A 23,804-nucleotide genomic window follows, 5' to 3' on the forward strand; every position below is an offset into this window, starting at 1 on the left:
TGAATATGTAAGCAGTAGATACAGTTCACTGCAGATAGTCCCAAATGAATATGTTACCAGTACATACAGTTCACACTGTAGATCGTCTAAAGTGAATATGTTTGCAGTACATACAGTTCACTGCAGATAGTCCCAAATGAATATGTTACCAGTACATACAGTTCACACTGTAGATAGTCTAAAGTGAATATGTTAGCAGTACATACAGTTCACTGCAGATAGTCCCAAATGAATATGTTAGCAGTACATACAGTTTCCACTGCAGATAGTCCCAAATGAATATGTTACCAGTACATACAGTTTCCACTGCAGATAGTCCCAAATGAATATGTTACCAGTACATACAGTTTCCACTGCAGATAGTCCCGTGCCAAGACCAAAATACGATTCTTCATTTCTATATCCTCACTGAATGTTTTCTGAGAAAGTATTTTAGCTGTTGGTGATGGCATTTCACTGACAGTAACTTTTGTGTAGATTTTTAAACACTTAATGTACTTAACTAGGGAGATAAAAAGTTGACTAACTTTAACAACTAAATTTGCATAAATTGGTGTAGTATTAGAAACTTCAAGAACAGTGTCATTATTCACCTGAGTGCAACTAAAACAATTTAACTAAGCGATAATTATTTATATATATGATGATGCAAATTGCATATCAATTACAGAAATACACCAGTATGTCAACTGTATTATTCTATTTATTAGTCTGAAAAAAGTTATGCTATCCTTATGAAAGGTTTTATAATATCTGTCTTTCATTAAACATGCAATGATAAAAATAATAAAATTAAATTTTAAAAGGTTTCCTATTTGACATTTATATATTTTAGTGATAAAGTTGTGGATACAATGATAAAAAGCACCCCTGGAAGTGCATATACACAAAAAAATTGTATAAAACATGTTTGTAGTACTTGCAGTTCTCATTAAGAATGAAATTTGTACTTCAATTTAAAGAAAAAAAATAAAAAGAATGGTGCTTTGATACATTCTGAGAATAAACTGAAAAAAATACATAAAAAATAGAGAACTTAATGTAAGCAAATTGGCAAAGACATGTATTTTTTTTATACAACAAGATATTTACATGCTCTTTGTAAAATATAAGAAGAAACAATAACTTCTTGTATAACATGACAATCATTCCATAGATGTTAGTTTAATAGTATATGGTTAAGTATAAAAAAGTACCCCTTACTGAGATTTGTTGTAATATATTTAACAATTTATGTATAAATTATGACAATGTAGCTCGACTTTGTTGCAATTATAACACAAAATAAAAATTCATACATTAAATTACACCAAGATAAAACAATAACACACCTTATTTGACTTGTCTTGAAGGAGAGTAGGATGTTTAGGAGTGACAGACTGGACATGCTGTAACACATTTGATGAATCATGTCTCTGAATGGGAGTAACAATATTGTGTTTTTTGGGGCTACAAGATCTGGTATGTGAAACTGCTGCTACTGTTGCAGTTTTTTTCTGATATGAAACAGCTGGCTTAGATCCAACTTGGAGGAAGGAGTCTTCTTGCAGCTCCTCAGCTAACAAATCATCTGATACAGAATAAAATATACTCACAACTAATCTATTGACATAATCTTTGACAGAAGTACATGTACGGTACTCATAACGTTTAGAGGTTGTATACATTTGTATGTGAATGTCTTCAAATTCATATTCAAATAAAGGTTCATTAGAGATATTATAAATAAAACACATGTGAGAGTTGTTATATTGATTTATTAGTGCATGTCTTATATACATAAGGGCTACTGATATACAAGCAAAACCTATATGACCGATTTAGAAGAAAAACATGTTCTCAAATTAAAACACTTTCTTGAAATAAAACTGAGTTTATTCAATAAACATTTTCACATAAGTTGACAATAATTGCACATACTGTGCCCCTATAAAAACGCCCAAATGTACATGTGCACTGGGGAGGCACTTATTCCAGAACTTCTACATTTTCAGTGGGTCACCCTGGGAAATCTTGAGGATTAGTGACAACTTAATCTGGACAAATATTTAGCAAAATATATTCAAAACCATAGGTTATTTTTAAGATTTCATATTTTACAATAAAATGGAATATACAGTCCAATCCTGGAAAATTGAAGATAAGATTTGAGCCATGTGCTTCAACACCACTGCCTCGTACACTGGGAATACAAATGGGGCCCATGTTCTTCTTGAGAAGAAGTTAGAAACAAGCTTGTCCCACTTCCCCTGAGAATTGATGCTGGAGGCAGTCTTCTCAAATTGCTTGGAGACATCAACTGAACCAGAAATTTTGCTCTTCAAGTGCTTTTTGGAGAAGTGGGAATTCCTGAACAGGGAAAGGTAACAGACTGGCAATGAATGACGACACTAGAGCATCCTCTGTCTTGGACATTCATGACAAAATTGTGTTCTTTGAAGAGATACTCCAGACTTAGCAACCCAGAAATGACACCACTTTGAGGAGTTCAACTGGTGGCTCCAGGAATGATGCAGTGCACTAAGGGGATGGTGAGAGTTATCTATAGTCTCAATGTCTTCATGTTCCAAAGTGAATTTTACACTACAGTCAGAGAGAAGGCAATAATGAGAAGAATTTACATATTTGTGTCCACCATTTACAACAAAGCATATTACTAAGCCCACCTCTCCATTGTCTGCTCAAAGAAATGACCTGCAGATCATCCAGGCTCTTCAAGCTTACAAAACCCCAGATCCACATGTGGCCAACACTGCACTGATAATTTTAATTTGTCACTTCTTGCATTTCTCTGAAGAGCTTGTTGCTCTTGCCTCTTTTGATGATGATGTGCCCATGGAGATGAAGCATCACACAATCCAAGCTCTCTAGAACCATGGAAACATGGATCAGCAGAACAAAGTAATGGTTGAAGAGAAGAACATGAAGACAAAGGCCAAAACCCTGAAGAACTTTGTCACAACCAATAGCCTCCAGTTTTTCAAAATCGTGGGCATCAAATTGGACTCCTTCTTCTCCAAAGATCTAGATCATGGGAACAAGCAGCTCTGGGTCATCAATGACACTGCAGAACATGGTGTGTCCCTCATGGAAGAATCCAGCTGGCTTCAAACCAGAGATAAGGACCACAAACAAAGGAAGAAAATCCCTGATGGAAAGAAGAGCACCATCATGAAAGCTATAGAAGCAAATGTTGTTTGATTCTGTAATAGGGGAGAATACTAGCAGCTTTGAGCAATTAATTTTTCTATGATTGTACAGTAAATTTGTTTTTCTTCTTTTTCCTCAAATGTTTCAGAGTGATTTGCATCATGTGTGCAACTTTTTGATTGTCTGGGTAGCTCATTGTTATATGATTCACATTGTACAGGCCAAAATCACATGGAGAGAAACTTCAAGGGACAGTAGTGACCTTTTAATATGCTCTGATTCCCTTGAAATTTTGTCTACTTTAGTTTCTGGTCAATCCTCATAAACTTTGGGGTGCTCCAAAATAAATTACTACTTTTGATTTTTACCTCTGGATAAGGACTACCCTAACATACACAAAAAAGGCAGAAACTATGATTAAGTCTTTTTCATGATTGTGTGCAATCTGTAATTTTGAACCTTGACAACAATGATAACAGTTCAAGAAATAATAACTTTTTATTTAACACACTTCAGCCAATATTATTAAATGCTAATAAATCAAGAAGATAACAATTTGAACCATTTTATTATTGTAAATGCTGATTATTTGTCTTAAATAACTCTTTTTGTGCAAATACACGTATACATGATTACTTACCTGTTTCAGGATCAGCTTTCAGTGCTAAAAACTCATCATTTTCATCCAATTCAACGTCCAGTAAACCTTCACCACTTGTGGCATTATATTTTACTGAAGTCTTTGTAGTTAGTGGTTTTTCTGTTTCTTTACAGACATCTTTATTTGATAGAGTATTGATGTGTGTATCACAAATATCCTTCCCTTTGATGGTTTTCTGTCTTTGTTTATCAGTAAAAATATTATCATCACAGTGGCTGTCCATGTTTGATGTCCCTCCAATTTCTAATTTTGTTTCATTCTTCTTTTCCTTTTCTGATTCCATATTACCAGAAGAACTACTAGCAACATGGGAGTTTTTGTTTGTTTTTTGATTTAAACTTTCATCTTCTTTAGGAGAGATATCAGATGTAGAATTTAAAGCAGCAGTCTGGTTATTATCATAGACTGTTTCTGCTTGTTTGTTTATACTTTCACATACAACTGGCTTTTTACTTTTAGACTTTTTCTCTTTGGGTTTGACTGTTTTATTTGAAACAGGATTTCCTGGAAATTTCTTTATGATATTTTTATCTTTTGCTTTTGTTTTAGTGGTTTCTGTTGCTTTTTCAGGGCAATGACTATTTTCAGACTTTTCTTCTTCACTCACGAAACCTAACTTTTGTTTAGTTTCTGGAAAAAAACAAAAATTATGGTACATTTAAATTGTAATTCCATAATATTTTATATGAAGTTCATGACAAATTGTATTCCTTATCAAAAAATTTATTTTGTACCAAAAAATAAGCTGCATACAAATATATATTATAAAAACAATATTTATTTATTTTTACTGCATGCTCTTTCTTGTGACAAAAGATAACCTGTGAATATATACTTTATACAATAAAAACTATCTTTCTTTATCAAATCAATTTTTACCTCGTACACAATTCCTAGTAATAATTTCTCCTTAAATATTTAACCTTTTCAAAATGGGCTCATGTATTTTACTATGACCCTGTAACCACCACGTAACAATGGTGGTATATATATATATATATATACATACATATATATATACTATAACTCTGAAAGTACTTAATGTATGTTCATGAAATTTGGCAAGCTTTCAGTAAACACTACAAGTCTTTGTAGACAAAAATCAGAAGTTTCAATTAAGTGTTTTTAATAAAAATTTGTCTGCAAATATCTTGAGTCAGTGTGTTGACTGTTTCAAGTGCAAAGTGATTTTTCATGTTAAGAACTAAAATAATTTTCTCCATCTGAAAATTTTCAAATTTAAGTTGCATAATCTCTAAAACCTCCAAATGAATATCACTTTTTCAGAAAAACTTTACATTGTATATGTTATTTTCTCCACCGTAGCTCTATACAGGGCTGGTCAATTTGACTGACCTCGTAAACCATCACAAAAAATTAGGAAATAAATCTAAGTTACCCTTTTTTCTTTCTAGAATGATTGGAAATTGTATAGATATCCCTCAATTTACAAAAGAGATACATTCTTGGAGAAAGAAACATATAACCAATAAAAAGCTAATTTAAAATGCTTTTCCCATTATTTTAAAAGTAAAAAATAAGGGGTTGCATTCCTGACCCAAATTTTTGCCACACTAACATAACATTTTCTTCCACTATAACGTGAAAAACCTGAAATAAAAAGACATTTTCATCAATAAAATACAAAAATGTAATATAGTGTACTCTCCAAGAAGTAGATGTTGCTTTGCTTGTCGAGATGATGGGAGGAGGGAGAGGCTATGGCGATTACTGTCAATCTTTGGACGGAGATGGTGAGGGATCATTAAGTAATGGCATGAGTTTTTCAATATCTGGTGAGGGAGGTGAAGAGGATGAGTATTGCTGAAGGTGGCTGAAGGTTGAGGTTTGAAGAACATATCAAGAGATGTCTGCATTGCTTTCTTTTTCTTCTCTCGATACAGCTTCTTATAACAGCATATGGTATCTTCCATCATGCAGCCACATTTTGAACTTGCTCTGTGTTCGGGTTGTTGTCCTTGAATACAGACATGGCTTCTTTGATGTGGTCAGCTGTTTTAGTGGTAGTGGTGATGTGATCCTAGAATCTTCTTCAGCAGTCTTTTCTTTTTTGAGTTCTAGTAGGTCCTCATTTGTTAGTTTCTTGCTATGACATGCAGGCAACTTCACTACATTATCCTGGTCCACTTCACTGAACCCTAACTCATTTGCTAAACCAACAATCTCCTTCTGGATGTGTAGGGCATTGCCGACTGTGTTATTTCAGCCCACAAAGCACTGATGTTGTCAGTGGCATGTTTGATGTCAGAACGCATTCCATACATTAAGGATAGTTGGTCTGTCCTTGCCATCCATCTCCCTGATAATATGCCCATGGTGCACTGCAGGTAGTAAGCCTTGAAGGTCCCGATAATGCCCTTGGTTGAATTAGGGAAGTAATTTTGGGTGGTTAAAACACTACCTTGATGTTGTCAGCAACATCCTTGATGTTTTCCAGATGAAAAGTGACAATATTGAGGAACAGCGTGAATTTGTTAGACAGGTTGTTTCTTACACAATAATCCATGATGGTAGAGGAGACATAAGACACAATGTAGTCAAGGAAGAGGGCTCCCGTCATCCAAGCTCTACAGTTGGACCACCACACCATGGGAAGATTAGACTTAGGGTAGCCCTTGGGTTCTCAAACTGGTAGACTAAGAGAGGCTTAAACTTGAAGTCCCCTCTGCACTGCCTCCAAAGAGAAAAGTTAAGCAGACTTTGGCTGCCTTGAAACCCAGGGCAGTCTTCTCGTCCCTTGTGAGTAAGATGCATGATGGTATCTTCTTCCAGCAGAGCCTGGTCTTGTCCATGTGGAAAATTTGCTTGCTGGAGTAGCCACCTTCCCTGATTATCCTCTTCAACATCTCTGGGAAATTTTCTGCTGCCACAGTATCTAAACTAGCTGCCTCCCTCCATCAGCTTGACATTTTGCAGGTTACAATGTTTCTTGAAACATTCCAACCAGCCATGGCTGGTCTTGCACACATCAGCAGCAACTTTGGGTGGTACTTTACTGCCCTTATGTTGCTTGAAGTCTTGGCTTTCTCTTGGATCAGTGAGAAGGAGACAGGAATGTTCCATTGGTTCTGGTTTTCTAACCAAATTTTCAGCATACTCTCCATATGTTCCATCACAAAAACTCTTCCTAAAGTGATGACAGTGAGTTTCCTCACCTTTTCATTACATTTTATTATGTTCATTTCATATCCAGCATTGAGCTTGAGTAAGGTCTCTTGCCAGACATCTTGAGGGTTGAGGTAGATTACAGCTGATAAAAAAAAACACACAGTTCACTTCACAACATTAGACACAAGACAAGTAACAAAGGCTGACTGATGCTGCACGAGATGTTGGTGTAGAAGGATCTTACAGCAGAATATTCTGTGATGTGGCTCAATGAGGGAATGGCACGCTGTTTGAAATTTTACCCATAGCACTCTACTGAATTTGAATTATGTAGTAATGAAAAATAGCTTAGCAGCTAAAGGTATTTTAATATTATAACAGAGAAAAATAGCTCTTTAGCTATTTGAATTTTGTAATAGTGAAAAATTGATTTGTAACAGGCAAAATTTTATAACAACTTTTACATAAATTTTTGTTATAGTGAAAAATGCAAACACAAATTTAAAAAGTTGTCCATAAAAGTTAATTAATTACATTATAGTGAAAAAAATGCAACCAAATGTTTATCAACCAAGAGATAAATGTAACAGAAAAAACACAACTGTTTATCCTAAATAGCTTAAAGCTTGTAACTGAATACATCTATTTATACTTTATTATTTTATTGCCTTTTGAACTGTATCTAACTAATAATTCCACCACTCAAGTTGTAAGCCACTCAGTAAACGTACCGCTCACATTACTGTATCGAATTACATAATGTATTAGCTGCTAATATAAGTTTCTAATTTTTACATTTTAGTTACTTTTATAATAATAAATAAATAATACACATGAAAAACAAGAAATATAGTACTTACCTGGGTCTTCTTATTTTTGTTTTTGACTGTTGATAAAACTTAAAGCCTACCTTTTTATACTAATGGTACTATTACACTAAGTAATTTTTTATTCAATTAAATAATGTATCTAAGAACACAAACTAATAACATGTAAAAAGCAATCTCCAATAACTACATAATCTTTCTGGCTTTTGAACTATGCAATAAAAGCCTTCAAAAAATTCAGCTAAGCTTGTTGCTTTCGGATGCCATCTTGGATTAATGGCAACCATTTTGAATTTTTTAGGCTAAACCATTAATAATTGGTTATTTTGGGTCATTATAGAGTCACTTAAAATGATAAAATGTGATGTTATAGTTGTCAAATTAATGTATATTACCCCTTGTTATATAAAGTATTATTTGTTATATAAATTTTATGCTAATTTGTATTATTTTATTTATTATTTTCATAAATTTTAAAAACATACTACAATTTTTATTATTATTTTTTCCAGAATATGGAAACAGAACCATTTGAAAGCCAGCCAGAGAAGCAGAAGAAAGGAGAGACAGATGTTAAGCTGTGCATCAAATGCCAGACAATTAACAGAAATGCAACAACATCCAAAACCAAATTAATCCGGCTATGAACAGTTTCTTGAATGTGTTAAGGAAAGAGCCACACTCAGTGAACAAGAATTCGTTTTAATATTAGAATGTCTTCAAGGACTTCAACCATGTCATCTGAAGGAACACAATGATATGTGGTATTCAAAATGCTATGTGGATTGTAGAAATCAAACCAACATTCGCAAAGCCAGAAAGCAATATTGAAAGGTGATTCATCTCAATTAATTAAGACAAATGGTCATCCATCTGCCAGTAGCACAATTACATGTAGTGATGGGGCACATCTTACTCTGTCAGACATCAATGCACCAGCATGCGAGATAACATGGTCTCAGATTCCTAAATTTAATAAGGAATTATGTTTCTTTTATCAGAAGTACAGCTCTGAAAAACTTCATGTGTAGGAATGCAAGTAGTAGTGAACAGATTGCAAATATTGTAAAGGAGAGTGAAAACGAAGTATGGAAAGTCAACTACAGTGAATTACTTGACGATAAAGATGTCTTGTCAAGATATTTCACATTATAGGTCATGCATAAAACAGAAGGGCAAAAACAGACAAGAAGGAGAACATTGACAGCTCTCACAGACAATAAATCAAAAAGTGATAAGGGTATGAACTTCATTGCAGCATTAGTTACTTCACTTACGGGTCTTCATCAATTGAACCTCAGAATTAGAGTAGCTGAAGGAAGACAAACAGTGTGTGAATGGCTTGACATGGACCTATAGAAAGAGTCCTCAAACTGGCTTATTTATAGCCAGATCTCTACAAAGACAAATGGATTGAATCACCAGGTCAATTTTACAATGTTCTGTATGCTTTATGATGCCTTGGGAAAACTGTGCAAGACAGTGGCCTCAATGAATCATGGGTTGAAGCAAACATGAGTAACACAGTTGTCAATAACCTGCATTACAATTGTGCTATACAGTGCCATCAAGTGATACTGCAAGCCCTTTCAGATCTATGGTTTGATGCTTTCTTTGAAGATGACCCAAGTGTCTATAGCAAACTGAAGGATGCACTTAATAACTTGCCAATGTCTGCAAAACTCAGGCTGATGTTGGAGCAGCACAGGATAAACTTATATCCATGATTACCTAATATGATCTCCACAAACTCATAGAGACATTTGATTCCAAAAACATCAAATATCCCATATAAAAGTGGGCCAGGATGTGCATGCAGAAAGTCATTAACCTGCAACAATTCAATTGGAGCACAGGTCAATGCATATGGGACTTGCATCTTGCTTTGCTTGAGGAGATGTGTGTCTGGTTTTTTTTTCCATACAACTGATTTAACTAAAAGATGCATATCCCAAAATGTATTGCACAAATATACAGCTTGCAGCAAAAACATCCAGTCATTTGTCAGGAGTTCAAAAGTGGAGGATTTACAGTCCAAACAAATGCCACAGCATTTACAGCTATCAGTGTTGTTCAGGCTCAGAAGCATATTAATAAAGCTCATACATGCAATGGTGGTGTTTATGGTATAACCACTAGTCCAGAGGTTTTATTGAAATATTGTCTAAGTACTTCAGAGTTAACACGATTGTTTACCAAGACAGAACATATTCTTGGCATGAAACACTCTTCTAGAAATCAGCACCATGATCTATCTTGTGTAAAAGTTGCACAACAGGAACAACAAGTACAAAAGCTGAAAGATGTCCTGTCCAAATCCAATCCATTCAAGGTTGGAGAGGTGAACGATGGCACAGAGATGATGTTAGTACATCTCATAAAGAAAGTAATCATACCAAAAAAAATGTGCAAGAGGATATACTTAGCACTGCAAATCTAGGTGAATCTGCTTACAAGGATTTTGTGGTACAGAGACTCTGTGGTGAGCAAAACGTGTGGGACAAAATGACAAAGTTGAAAGCTCTTGGATGGAATGAAAGAAAAAAAAGTCATTAAAACCAAAATAGAAGCAGAGAAAGTTGTGATCAAGGCATCAAAAACATTTATAGTGCATTTGCTTCTAATAACTTGATCATCCAGTGACATCAACCTGAAAGAAGTAATCAGAAAATACAAATTCTCTCCCATTAACCATATGTTAATGTCAATGGATGGATGACGACATCTGTATAATGGCAAAGCACAACTTATTCATCTGCTGGAAGAACAGATAGAAACAGAAGAGGAAACAGATAGTCCACTGATAAACTGATTGTGGTCACTGGTGATACATCAATTCTATTTGATGCTATGGCTGTCCTTCATTTGAAATGACTATGTTTATGGACCATATAAAAAACTGCAGTGTTCTGGCTCAAGATTTTGTTTGTGCCATAGACAGCAAAAGTTAACAGTATGCCAATCCATATGTTGTGTTTGATAAGTACAATGTGAAATTGCTTAAATAGCACACAAGACAATGTCATACTGGAGGAACATCAACACACATGCCAGAGTATAAAATTGACAACAACACATGTAACAGAGATTACAACAAATTTCTGAACATCACCAAGACAAAAGACCTTTACACACTCTACTTGGCCCAGCAGGTGATTGAGAAGTGGGTGTGCTGATGAAAGATCACAAGAATAAGCAGTTAAAATGCTAATATTGTATACTTCAGAACTGTACAAAACTGGAAAGAATGTTCACACCTATTCTCCAGACACAGATGTGTTGGTCCTTGCACTGTCAGCAATGCCAGCACTGAGTGATCAAACACTCATCATTATGGGTTCTGGAGCAAATTGTTGGCCTGTCTCTTTATGACCCACATATCATGCACTTGGTGAGAATCTTGTGGACAATAAGTGTTTGTGACACAAATGGACACATATTTGGCAAGAGCAAGACTGCTTGGTCGAATGCCTTTGAAATGCAGAGATGATGTGATTCACGCACTTAATGGACTTGGGTCTGGGAAAGAACCTTCTCCTGATGTACTAAAGGGTTTTGAAGAGTTTGTCTCCCATTTACTGTGCCTGAAAAATGCATCTTTCAGCCAAGCATCTACACTCCATTGGCATTACTTCTGAGGGCTTAACACACATCAAGGCACAGAAAATTTACCTCCAACTCAAAGAGCTATTCATGAACATGCACATACAGCCCACTTTCAGTGTAGCACTCATCCTATGCCTGGAAACCCTCTCACCATCAGATCTTGGAAGGTCACAAGAATTTTCAGAATAACTCATGCCAATACTTACCAGATATCTTTTACTTCTAATTTTGTTCTACTGTTGGTAAGATGTGGATACATGAAGAGCCAGTGCAGTGGGCAATTTTCATGTAGAGGAAATGATATGTCCTGTACAGAACTTTGCAGATATGATTCCGATAACTGTAAAAATACGTACAGAGGCAGTAATGATTCTGAGCCTGATGACAATGATAATATAACTCTGGAAATCAATAACTAAATTTTATATTACTATTGTTTGTGGTTTTTGATTATTAAAAGACTGGAAAGTTCAATTTCTTTGTTTTTTGTAAATAAAATTCAATTTCACCAATTTGCCAAACTACATGTAGTAGATAAAAAACCTTTCACATATGGCTGGTTTTGAACCCTTGACCCTTTGTTTAGCAGTCGAGAATAACCATGGGCACATCATTTAAGACAAAATGTGATATAACAAGAATGTTACCCTTATATTCAGCAGGATTGGCTATTAGATTGTTATGTATGGGGCATTATGGTCTACACTGCTAGGATACAATGTTAGAGTTATAGCATTATGAAATTTATATCAAATCAGAAAAATTAATGCTTACATAAGGCATTTTTCCTAAAAATGCCTTAAGATGACCACAGAAAAGAAAAGAAAAGCCAAACTTACTTTTAGTGATGTTCAGACATTAAATTAGTGAAAAAAAAATATACACTGGCAAAAACCTATATGAAATTTTCACAAACTGCAAAATTGTGAAATAGCAGCGTAGACTAGATGGTAAATAAATTAGAGAAGACCTAAAGAGCAAATGTCACAATTCTCATACTAGGGGAGATGGAGGATTTTTTAAAATATTTGTTCATAACCTTAAGAATTTAAAACTTATACACTATGAATTTGGTTTATTAACTATGTATTGATGCCTAGTTTATTTGTATACATTGACAATAAATTAGTTTAATTAAATTGTGTATGTAACTCTGTAATAGAATGTGATATGCACTCTTTGACCTACCTGTTGTGAAAGGGTTAAAGTCATGAATCCTTCAGCCACTGACCCAAGAATTATTAACTTCCATACTCAAGCAAACAAATGAATGAATAAGAGGGGAGAGGTCATGTCTCACTCAACTTTTTCGGGTCCCTTTATGTCCCCCGTTAAAATCAGGCACCTGTGTTGAGATCTGTACTTTAACTTTTAAGCAGTAAAGTCAGAAACTGAACTGTTGTATGCACTCAAATTAAGTGATTTTTGTTTTAAACTATGTTTTTTCTAATGTATTTCTATAATTTCTTAAACTGTTATTGATCACTTGCAGCATTTATGCGACTCTTATTCAAATAAAAAATGTGTACACATTGTAATTGGAGCTTTTTTCATCCTGAAAAAAATATATTAAAATAACATCAGAATTAGTGTATTGTTATAATTTTAGTTTAAGTTAACACTACAATAACAATCAGATATTCAAAAGGGGCAAAATAAGAACTAGTTCTCAGGACGTTAGTGTCTCTAAATTCTGTGAATTTACTAGTTTTGCAACTCTACCCAACTTGCAAAGGAAATGGCTGATAGTGACTAACATTTTATTTTTATTTCTGTTGGAATGCAATCGTAAGTTTTATGTGGAATGTGTTAAAAGATATATAAAAAGGGTTGGTAAAATTGTGTGTCTTTTTCATTTCATAATGCCCCCCCTTTTCCACAGTTATTATATTTGAAGTATTTAATAAAGTTAAAAGTAATGATATTATTTTATGAAAAGTGTCTATGATCACTTTCTTCATTGTGAAAAACAAAAATGGCAGGGTTAGGAAGAAAAAACCATGGTGTCTACCTTATGTAGTGTTTGTACCTTAAATACATACAATATTTTTTTAAACTGTAACTAGCATACTGCACCATTTGTATTGTAGTTAATTCAAGTTATGCATACTTTCAGCAGGACTTTATAAGATTCCATGTCTCTTCCCCCTACATATTAGTGTCCTATGACTAAGGGGACTACATCTGGATTTAATTAGTACACATTTTTGTTTAATCTCTCTTCATATAAAAAACATATTCATGGATCAACTTTCCTGGTGGGTCAGCACTAAACATCTGGATGTACAATGCTAAAATCTGGGGTTCCATTCACTGCAGAAGACAGAGCCCAGACACTATGTAGTTTTTGTGCTAAAAAAATCCAACAACAACATGACTGAAAAAATCAAAGGTCTCTCCTAGGCCTGGAAAATCTGGCTTTGAAACTGGCCTAAACTTGGAAGGTTTCTGTCCTCTACTTTGGCCTCATGAGTCTCAGCTTTGAATCCAAGATTGAATAATTAGTTTATAAATAAAAACGTTTTTTTTTTCTTACCAAATGTCACTTTCTGTAGGTGTTCCAACACTCCATGAAGCCTATGGGACAATAAAATAACATTCAACTTGATGTTAAGAACCACAACATTGTTTATTACAGCTCAAGGGTGATGTCATCTTTCTTTTTTCTCTGAAGTTAAAATAAAGGTTAAGAGCATTCAAAGCTAATATATAAAAGGCAAATTTTGTATATAGGCATTAAAAATGTTTGATTTCACATATTAAAATAATAAATCTGTTAAGAAACACATTTTTATGGATTCATTAAAAGTTATTTTCATTTTTAAACTAACTTGTTTTGTGATTGTAAAAACTGAAATCTAAAATTTTGAAACATAAAAGAATATAGTTAAATAAATACGTTTTTAACACAACAACCCCCCATCATTATCATAAAGTCTCTTGTTTTCTTGTTAATCAGCTCAATTTTTTAGACTGAGATAATGTATTACAAGTATAACTGTAATACATATAAAAGAAGAAACATTTAATCAACTACTATATATACAACATGTTCTGTAAAAATTCAGCAACTGAGATAGCTTACCATATAAAATCCAGTTGGAAGAAATTCTGCATTGTAAACTTTTTTCTTGATATTGTTTTTTACAATATTGTGATGATAATGAAATTTTGAATTCAATTTAGATTTTCGAGACATTTTCTTTTATTAAAAATGTTTAGATCTCACGACTCATAATAATTACATTATCTACTCTTAAATCTGAAACTAATTAAATAATATTCAAAATTGTGTGTGTGGGTCATAAATGTTAAGTAAGAAGTACAAATCAAGCTTTGGAAAATGCCAGAATAAATTACAATTAAAATCTGCAGGTTCTCCAGTATTTTGTAAACAATGCGTTTTATTTTACACTAAATAGTTACTGGAATTCAATAACTTACATTGAATTAAATATATACACATAACACAAAGAGTTGCTTAAGCAAAAGCTTGTTTATAAAAATAATGAGAGCTTACTGATTTCCATATGTACATAACACATATGCTATCTAAAGTCAATGTTAGAGGGGGTGGGTTGTTAGTAGAAAGCAGTCAGGGTGTATAATTTTTTTTTATTCAAACAACAATAATATAAAAGTAATTAAAAATGTAGAAAATCAAAAGGGCAATAAATATAATGTTTTGGTATATTGTTAAAATATTAACTAGAACTAAATTGGCAGGAAAACACACAAAAAAATATGGTACTGTCCAGTGTCAAAAAGATACTGTAAAAAAAACATGCCCAAAATGACGCTGTTGCTGAATTTCATAGTGGAACCAAAAAAAAAGTAAAAGGTAAAGAAACGTAAAAGGAGTTTCATGGAGCAATTTCCCTTAGAGGAGAACGTGACAAGTCAAAAGAGTGTTGAGCTTTGTCAGGACAACTTCCTCTGTCTGATTACTGGTGTTGTTCACCCCAGATTATCCACCATATGGTACAAAGCCTTGCATGAATGACATGCTTGAAATCCATATATATGGAACAGAAAAGATTCAATGAAACCAGCGGAGGCCAAGGTGGTTGTGATGTTTGAATATATTTTTAACAATTTCTAACTATGTCATTATGCAAAAACACAATAGATAGCACTCACTCTATACTTGAGAAAAATTCTGGCAAATATGAAAAAAAAAATCTAAAAATTTTATTGGCATATTTCTGAAATGATTATTTGGAAAACCAAAAACATATATTTGAATATGTTTTTTTTAATAATATAACCTACAGAAGTATGTATCACATAAATTAATACATCTGTTACTTAAAGCATATTTTGTATTCTTTCTTTCTCAGTTATTACAATTAAAAGACTTTATATTAATAGCTTCCTAAGTTACATAGTTATAATAAAAAAAATAATTTCATTTAAAGGATTCTTGTAACATTATGTTTTATTCTAAGCTCTTTAGTTGCTTAGGCCTGCTGAAAACAAACTGTGTTTAATAACTGTTGAACTACACCATTATGATTTTAAGTCACCCTCAAGAACAGAAATTTTGGTTTGAAAAAATTTTAAAAGTGATTTGACTCTACTCTTTGCTAGACTGATAAATCTAAATGCCATTCATTAGTGGTTTTGCATTTAGTTAATTAAGAACATACATACATTTCTTTAAACTGATGTACTGTATCTGCATTATTGTATATTATTAAATAAAAATAGATGTGTATTAAAATTTTTAAGATTTAAGAAAATATATGTAAGATACTTTTTCAAACAATATTAATTGTTACAGAATCACCACCTTACCATGAAGTAAAACTTTCTGTGTTTGTTCCCAAGAATAAAGACAGATCTTCTGTCATCTGAGATTTGGTTTTCTTATTAGCGACCATAACCATAATATAGTCTGGAAGCTCATCATCTGAAATGTTAAATTTTACTTTCATGTAAAAATACAGTACAGACTTACCACTTACTTTTAATTTCACCAGTTGATGACAAAATATTTCAAGAACCAAAGTATGCATGTAAATGTAGAAGAGTGAAGAACATACTTATTACAGCATGTTTTCATGTGTATATATATATATATATATATATCTAGCTTTTGTGTGTTCAGTTAAAATTTAACTTCAGTAATTGCTTAAATACACCTAATAGATTTTCTTCATGTCAGGAGTCTTATAAATATTTTTCACTACCATAACAAATTTAAATATAAAACTGACAAAAAACAAACAAACAGGATTTTAACACTTTTTTTTTCTCCTTTGTCATCTTAGTGTTACCAGTAAAGTAACAAGGATAAGTTTATGAAATATTTCTAACTAATTAGCAGTTGAGTCTTGTTGTTTTCAAGGTGTATTTAATTTCTTGCCATGTCACAGAATTTTTTATTTTTAACTTTTGAATTATCACTGTAAGTGCATGTGCTGGCTCATTAAGCCACGAGGACACGACATACAGTATGCTAAATTTGTAGTGAGAAAAGAGAACAAAAACATGTAATTTTATTTGACTTTACAAATTTTCTTAAGAGAACCCACTTGCTCATCTTCTTATAATATAATTTTTTCAATTTTGTCCAATTTTTTCATCAGTAACACCATGATAAAACAAAATTTTACTTTTTGTTTACCACTATTATCTTAATGTCCGATGATACTTTACAATCTAGCTTTTTCAGTTTTCATAGATTCACGTGTGTAAGTATAATGAATATGGTTTAAACCATATGAAAGTATCACTTACGAAACCAAAAATATAATTCATAAAACTTACCTACATATGCTCCCAGTTCCACTAACTTTGCTTTGATCGCAGACTGTAAAAAAGAAAGCACATCATAAAAAAAGGACCAACTTACACAATAAACTTAAAACAAATTGGTTAAAACCTATCACACTTTTGTACCTCTTTTTGTGAACATTAACACAAGGCTATTTGAGTTATTGTTATTATACATTTTCCATAAACAAAAAACAAATGTCAGTATGAATAATCTTGTTCTGATACTTTTTTGTAGTTATTATTATATGTTACTTTTACACTGCATATATATGCAGAAAAATAAATTACACTTTTACATACACAAGAACAAAATAAAACTGGTTTATAATTCTAAATTATAAACTGTCACATTGGTTCTTGTTATGTTAAAGTAAATAGTTTTTAAAACTGAAATAACCAGAATAATTTCCTAGACTTATTTTAGTTGTTAGATGTTGTAGCTGTAACATGCTCATTATAATTTCTAATAATTAGAGATATTAAAAACTACACACAGTCTTGTATGTAGAACTCAAATTTGCCCAGAGATTAAAAAAACGTAAAGGCCAACATTTACTTGTTTCAAAAAATGGGTCAAAAAATGCATCAAGCACAAAAATACAAGAACGTTTATAACTATTATTCTAATGTAGATAAAATATTTAACTTGGTACATTGTTTACTACATCATATGAATTTAATTTAAAGCCTGTTAGGCATAGCTGCTTTTTTTCTTCTAAAATTTAAAGATATATGCTCAGGTCCAGCTTTAGGTATTTTGCTGTAATAGACAAGATTTTAAAATGCTTCCTCAAGTAGAAACCCTACATAACTAGTATCAATAAAAGTATATATAACATCACATAAATGAATTGTGGTAAATTCTAGTAAACTTTGAACTATTTAGATTTAGAAGAACTTCATTTGCCTCATTTTGTATAGCTGCAAAGGCGTAAAGTACATCTTTAAGGTATCCTTTCTTGAATCTAAAAGAAGCTTGTTTTATGTTTAAGTTGATTATATTACAGAGCTTGTGTTTATGAACACAGTTTCCAGGTCAGTAAAAAAATAGTAGAGGATGTAAAGTTAGCATGAGATAGTTGATTCTTCTAACAGTAAAATTAATATAAAAGTTTTCATGATTTTGTCATCTCAGGTAGTCTTCTACCTTGCCTTCCCGCTAAAGTTGGGCCTTTTTTTAGTGTGTATGCTATCCACTCGTTCATTCACTCACAAGTACCACTGATGGCTTCACAGAATGTAATATGTTGCAAGAGGAAATATCAACATTTTCCTTATCCAAAAACATGTTTCACATACATGTTTACCTCTTCATACGAACAGATAACTAATATATTGCACCACTGCTTAACATGTTTTGGCAGCAAGCCTTTGAATGAAACTCCCATCCCTACACATAATAATGTGTACTGTGACAGTCTATGATGCAACCAGCATGAGACTATAAGCCTTCACCATTAGCAAGGTGACACATTTCCATGCACAGTACCCTCCTTGAATACATTGTGTTATTCGTGTATGTCAACAGCTCATTGCTGACAAGACAGAGACACATCACATCAGAAGTGAAGATGAAGAGTGGGTGTTTTTGGGGAGAGGTGAGTATTTATCTGAAGTTAACATTTTCCTTACCTGAAGATGTATTTCCAATAAATTCTCACCTCACAAAGAAAGATATCTTCCCCATGTGTCTGCCTTAGAGATTTGCAAGCCACTAGCCTTCAGGCAACTTCCACCTAAATTCGTTCAATTTCTCTTGAATTATACTACTGCATAATGATGTTATGCAGCAAAAGCCCTCCCTGAGCAGTAGCTTCCTCTATGATTTTGTATTCATGATCTTCATTCTGTGATAAGGCAAGGAATACTAAGTTGCACTGGTCGTGGGGGAGGAAGGATGGGAAGTGTGTGAGGGGGTGAGTAACTACCAGAAATACATTTTCAGGCAAGGAAAATGTTAACCTCCAATGCAATACATACCTCGTCACACAGAAAGCTAGAATCCCACACTGATATGGTAAAGAGTCCAGTGTGGAAGTTACCTAGATGAGCTCCCTTCAGAAAGTGCTTGAAGGAAATCCATGGAGTGTGCCACCCAATGGCCGGAACTCCATAGTGGCACACTCATGACAGATTGCATCTCATATCTTTCAGGGTACACTCTTCATCCAGACTGGAAGGGAGGAAGAGGGAAACAAGCCCCATGTGTTACTGGGATGAGCAGAATAAGAATATGGCTGTTCAAATACTTGCACACAAGAGGTCTGAGAGCCAATATGTGTGGCATGGTTGGGGTATATTTAGATCATACCTAGTGCTCACCTGAACTTTACTGTCAGACTTATTGGACCAACACTGACTGTGGGAGGAGGACAACAATTGTTAGTAAATTCTCATCTCAATTGAACAGGAGATGACTGCAGAAGAAGAGTGCATGTGTATATTGTGTGCTCACCTTGACTACTGAACAATCACAAGCTGCATGAGGAGAACACAGTCTTGTAATGTGCTCTCCTCAATTCTACTAAACAGATGCAGATTGCAGTGTTGTATAAAGTGATTCTGGCATGTCATTGGTATAAGTACATGAGGGGTGACCTATGCTACACTGACTGGCAGTGCCATCAACAGCCCACTGATTGAAACCTCTTGTTTAACCCCCCAGCTGTTAGGTCCCAAATAGTGAGGGTTCTCAGTGGTACCCACCCTAGCAGCTAGGAACTGGTAAGTGGTAAGGGTCTCACTTGCTCCACTTGAAAAAAGGGAGGAGGAATTTGTGGTGCTGGAAATGATTGTTACTGGAGACAGTGTATTACTGGTGTGGGTGGAGGTAATGGAACATAGTGAGTGATATTGTATCAATCCAGCCATCCATACAAATACTAGAATGGAGAAAATGACAGAAAGACCATTGAGGTCAAATAATCCCAGGAGGCATACCTCTGGTCCTACAAAAAGGGATAAGCGGTTCCCATGGAGAGAGGAATAAATGGAAGTGGTGATGAACACAGCCTCTAAAAGACAGTTGACATAGATGGGAATGGAAGGACGAAGAAAACATGATGAGGGCAGGAAGGAGAAGGGAATGGGAGAGAAAATCTATGGGTAAAAAGTAGAAAGTACTTGTGTGGACAATAAAGTGTGACCACAGGAGCTCAAACTATAACAGCTGGGCACCAATGGGACTTGACACAATGGAAATGTCACCAACAAGTGCAATGTTTCTTACACTGGTTAGAAGAGGAAGTTGGGAACAAAAAGATGGGGAACCAGGGACTAAAACAAGGTACAAAATTGGAGGTAGGGTTGGCGATAGTGTAGAAACAAGGTATGAAAGTAAGGATTGATGACAGGCAACCTCAGCCCATGATTGAATTCAGAAATATCAATAAACTTCAGGGTCTCACAATTAAGTGCTGTTTATATTAGCTCTGGAGGAAACAGATACTGGGCTCCTGCTGTGATTAGTTGCTTTTGATGAGAGGATTACTTCTCCAGTAGGTACAAAGTACAACAATAAAATTACAAAATTAATAGGAAGCTGATGTGAAAATATCAGCAGTTGAAAATGTTAATATACATAATTTGGAACTTTCTGATCAATACTTAAGTCAATACAGAAGAAAACAATAGTATTATTCATTATATTTCATATTTTTCAACTTTCTGTTTGACTTTACATTGATGATTTTGTTACAGTTATTGTTAGGATCAAGAAAATAAGAGATAAAACAAAGTTTTAACCAAAAAAATTTTGATATTCATGTACAAGCTCTAGAGGTTATGCAAATTAAACATGAAAACTGTAAGATGAAATGAAGTATCTTTATTCTTAGCAAGAAAATCATTTTTGCCTCAGACTGACTCAGGAAACTAAAAGGCTTTGGAAATTCAAAGACACCTTTAGGAAAAATACATTAACAACAAAATGGATTTGTATGTAAAACAGACTTCTAATATTTACTAAAAGCTTGCCAGATTTATGAAGATACATATAGCAAATTCAGAATCACATTAAACATAATTATGTATAGCTTCACAGATACAGGGTTGGTCAATTTGAATGAGCCCATGAACAGATAGTTAAGAGAATGATTGTACAGGAACAGATAGCCAAAGGTTTAAATGGATGGCACATAACATAAGCCCTGAGAACTAAACAGAGGTTCCAAGCCAGAAGAGGAGGACGACTATTAGAAAGCTTAGAAAAGATTCCCATGAACCAAAGAAAGTAAAGGTGAACAGCCAGATACAGTATGTGAGTATCTTTCATTTTTAGTGGACATGTACTGAAGACTGGACAGTTGCTTATGTTACTCCTTTGTTTAAAGTGTGTGATAACAGTTGTCCTAGAAATTATATACTAGATAGCTTCACTTCTATAGTGGGAAAAAAAATGTGTCTGATAAAATAAGCTTTACAAATTCATTTAGTGAAATGTGATATTATAAAGTTGACATGAATTTAAAAAAAGGAAATATTGCATTACTAATATGTTATCTTTTTACAAGGATGTTACTTATCTGAATGAGGAAAAGTTGTGGACATGAGAATAACTCGATTTTTGAAAAGCTTTTGATTAGGAACTACACAAAGGATTAGCTAAGAAAATCACATCAGTATGGGTTTGGGAAAGACTAGTTAACTGAACTATAGGGTGGTGAAATGTGAGAAAGTGAAAGGTTTTTATTACTGCAGTCCAGTTGGATGATTATTACTAGAGAAGTACCTCAGGGATCAGTGCTTCTTATTTATCATTAATGGTATATATATATATTCATAAGGGGCATAATTAGTAAAGTTTGTTGACAACAGTTTTGAAAACTATCTGTCCAACTAACCAATTGATCAGTCATTCTGTTGTACCTCAACAATTTCAACACAGTTAGAAATACTAAAGAGTTTAATGAAATTACCAAGTTTACTAATTATGTCCTATCAAAACCATTCATGTAAATAAGAAATGGGAAAGGCTCAAGCACTTTCATAGTTTCTAAATTATATTAAAATACTTTAGTGAAGTTAGCTGATGACATAAAACTCTTACGTATTTCTATTCTAACTGCACTGAGAATGCTGAAGTATTACAGAATGACTTGAATTAATTGGAAAGTTTAAGAGGAGAATCGATTATTTCCTAAAGAAGAAATTGTAGGCTTAAATTTTTAAGTTTTCTTTTCTCGAGTCAAGTGTGAATGAATGTGCAACATCAACTATTGAATTGAAATAGCATATCGTTGTCCATATAAAACCAAAATAGTTTACATGAAATTTCACTAATTTCTCATAACGCACATAAATCTATAGTTGCAATAAAACAAACTTACCCTGATTTTCTGAGTTACTTCACTTCCAATACCTTCCATATTAGAGTAATAATTCAGATATTATTATTAATAACAGTTTATTGTATTCACTTAAAACGTAGTTGCAACTGCCATCTCGAAGTTTAGAGCTTCTTCATTGGTATTAATATAAATAACTTTGAAAAATATATAAAACTATTTAACATATCAATGCAAAGCATATAATGATTTTAGTTTAAAACTGCTGTGTTTTAAAATTCAATTAAGTATAACGCTACTCAGAAAACCATAATAAAAAACTAAAAATTTCCACTTAATTAAGAAGATTTTTTAATGATATTATATATTGTAGTATACGAATATACCATCTATTTCTGTCACCTTGTAATATTATAGTATTTGTTCTGAATTTATTGTTGTTCGGTATATGTGCAAGTTTCACCTAACATTTGGTCAAGAAAGCTGTTAATTTCGCTCTATCTGTCTTTATTCTCAATGGATAATACCTCTTTTGCCCAGGAAGTGGGAAATATCGCTACATCCGCATATTGTGCAAGGTCGACAGCGGTGTCTATCAGTGGTCGTTTAGGTGATATATAGAGGCTACTGCGTCACCTATGTTCTGAATGAGAATGAATAATCGCGTGGAAAGCGCTAGTCGCTTTGGGTAAACGCAACATTTCTTGCAAATTAAGAAACGTCGAATTTAAAGTCTGAAACAGGATCTATAAGGAGAAGCAACTTATAAAGAACATTTAATGAAAGCGACAGTTGGTTGATCCATAAAAGCAAGAAAACACATACACCGTGTTTGTGTTTTTCATCTGTTGCATAAAGAGTGTTTATTCTGTATTTCTTTTTGTGTCCAGACTATTTATCCCATTTACTATCACGACTTATTTATTCAGAAACTTAATATTACTCCATTATTGGTATCTTGATAAAATCTTTTGTTTTTAAGTGAATCTGTGCTATTTCTCGAAGGTTGACTCTGGTTTACCATACATTACAACATGATGAGTTTAAATCCTAAATAGAAGTGCATTATCACGAAACGCAGTAGGATGGAGCTTTGCTAAAAATTTCTTTAATTGTCAAGTAACGCTGATTACAAGGCACAAGCTATAGAGGTTGGATGTGTTTAAATAGGTTTTAAACGATTCTGGAACATCGCCACACTATTACAGTTATGTCGCCACATCTGGTCATGCTCTTTTTTGACGACCACACAACTTAAGAAATGCCCACGTTAGCAAACGTTCCGATGTTAAAATCTCTATTAAAAGGTCTCCCATGTTAAAAGCATGCTATTCCCACTGCAACTTTCCATAATTCATTTAGTCT

At 33.5% G+C, this 23,804-nt stretch overlaps 1 protein-coding gene across 2 annotated transcripts in view; it reads right to left on the bottom strand.

The window, feature by feature from the left end:
• LOC106459943 (zinc finger CCCH domain-containing protein 14-like) overlaps window positions 1-22,595 on the bottom strand; it is a 45,456-nt gene extending 22,861 nt beyond the window's left edge. For both annotated transcript variants that reach the window (XM_022386520.1, XM_013919612.2), the window contains exons 1-6: window positions 22,482-22,595; window positions 17,146-17,188; window positions 16,171-16,285; window positions 13,910-13,950; window positions 3,791-4,441; window positions 1,332-1,570 (exon numbers count right to left, since the gene is read on the bottom strand). In XM_022386520.1, coding sequence (XP_022242228.1) covers window positions 1,332-1,570; window positions 3,791-4,441; window positions 13,910-13,950; window positions 16,171-16,285; window positions 17,146-17,188; window positions 22,482-22,520 — 1,128 coding nt within the window. In that variant the 5' untranslated portion in view covers window positions 22,521-22,595. The remainder of the gene's footprint in view (window positions 1-1,331; window positions 1,571-3,790; window positions 4,442-13,909; window positions 13,951-16,170; window positions 16,286-17,145; window positions 17,189-22,481) is intronic.
• Window positions 22,596-23,804: the final 1,209 nt, after the last annotated feature.

This window comes from Limulus polyphemus, unplaced genomic scaffold (assembly GCF_000517525.1).
Source record: "Limulus polyphemus unplaced genomic scaffold, Limulus_polyphemus-2.1.2 Scaffold684, whole genome shotgun sequence".
In the NCBI taxonomy this organism is placed as follows: Eukaryota; Metazoa; Arthropoda; class Merostomata; order Xiphosura; family Limulidae; genus Limulus; species Limulus polyphemus.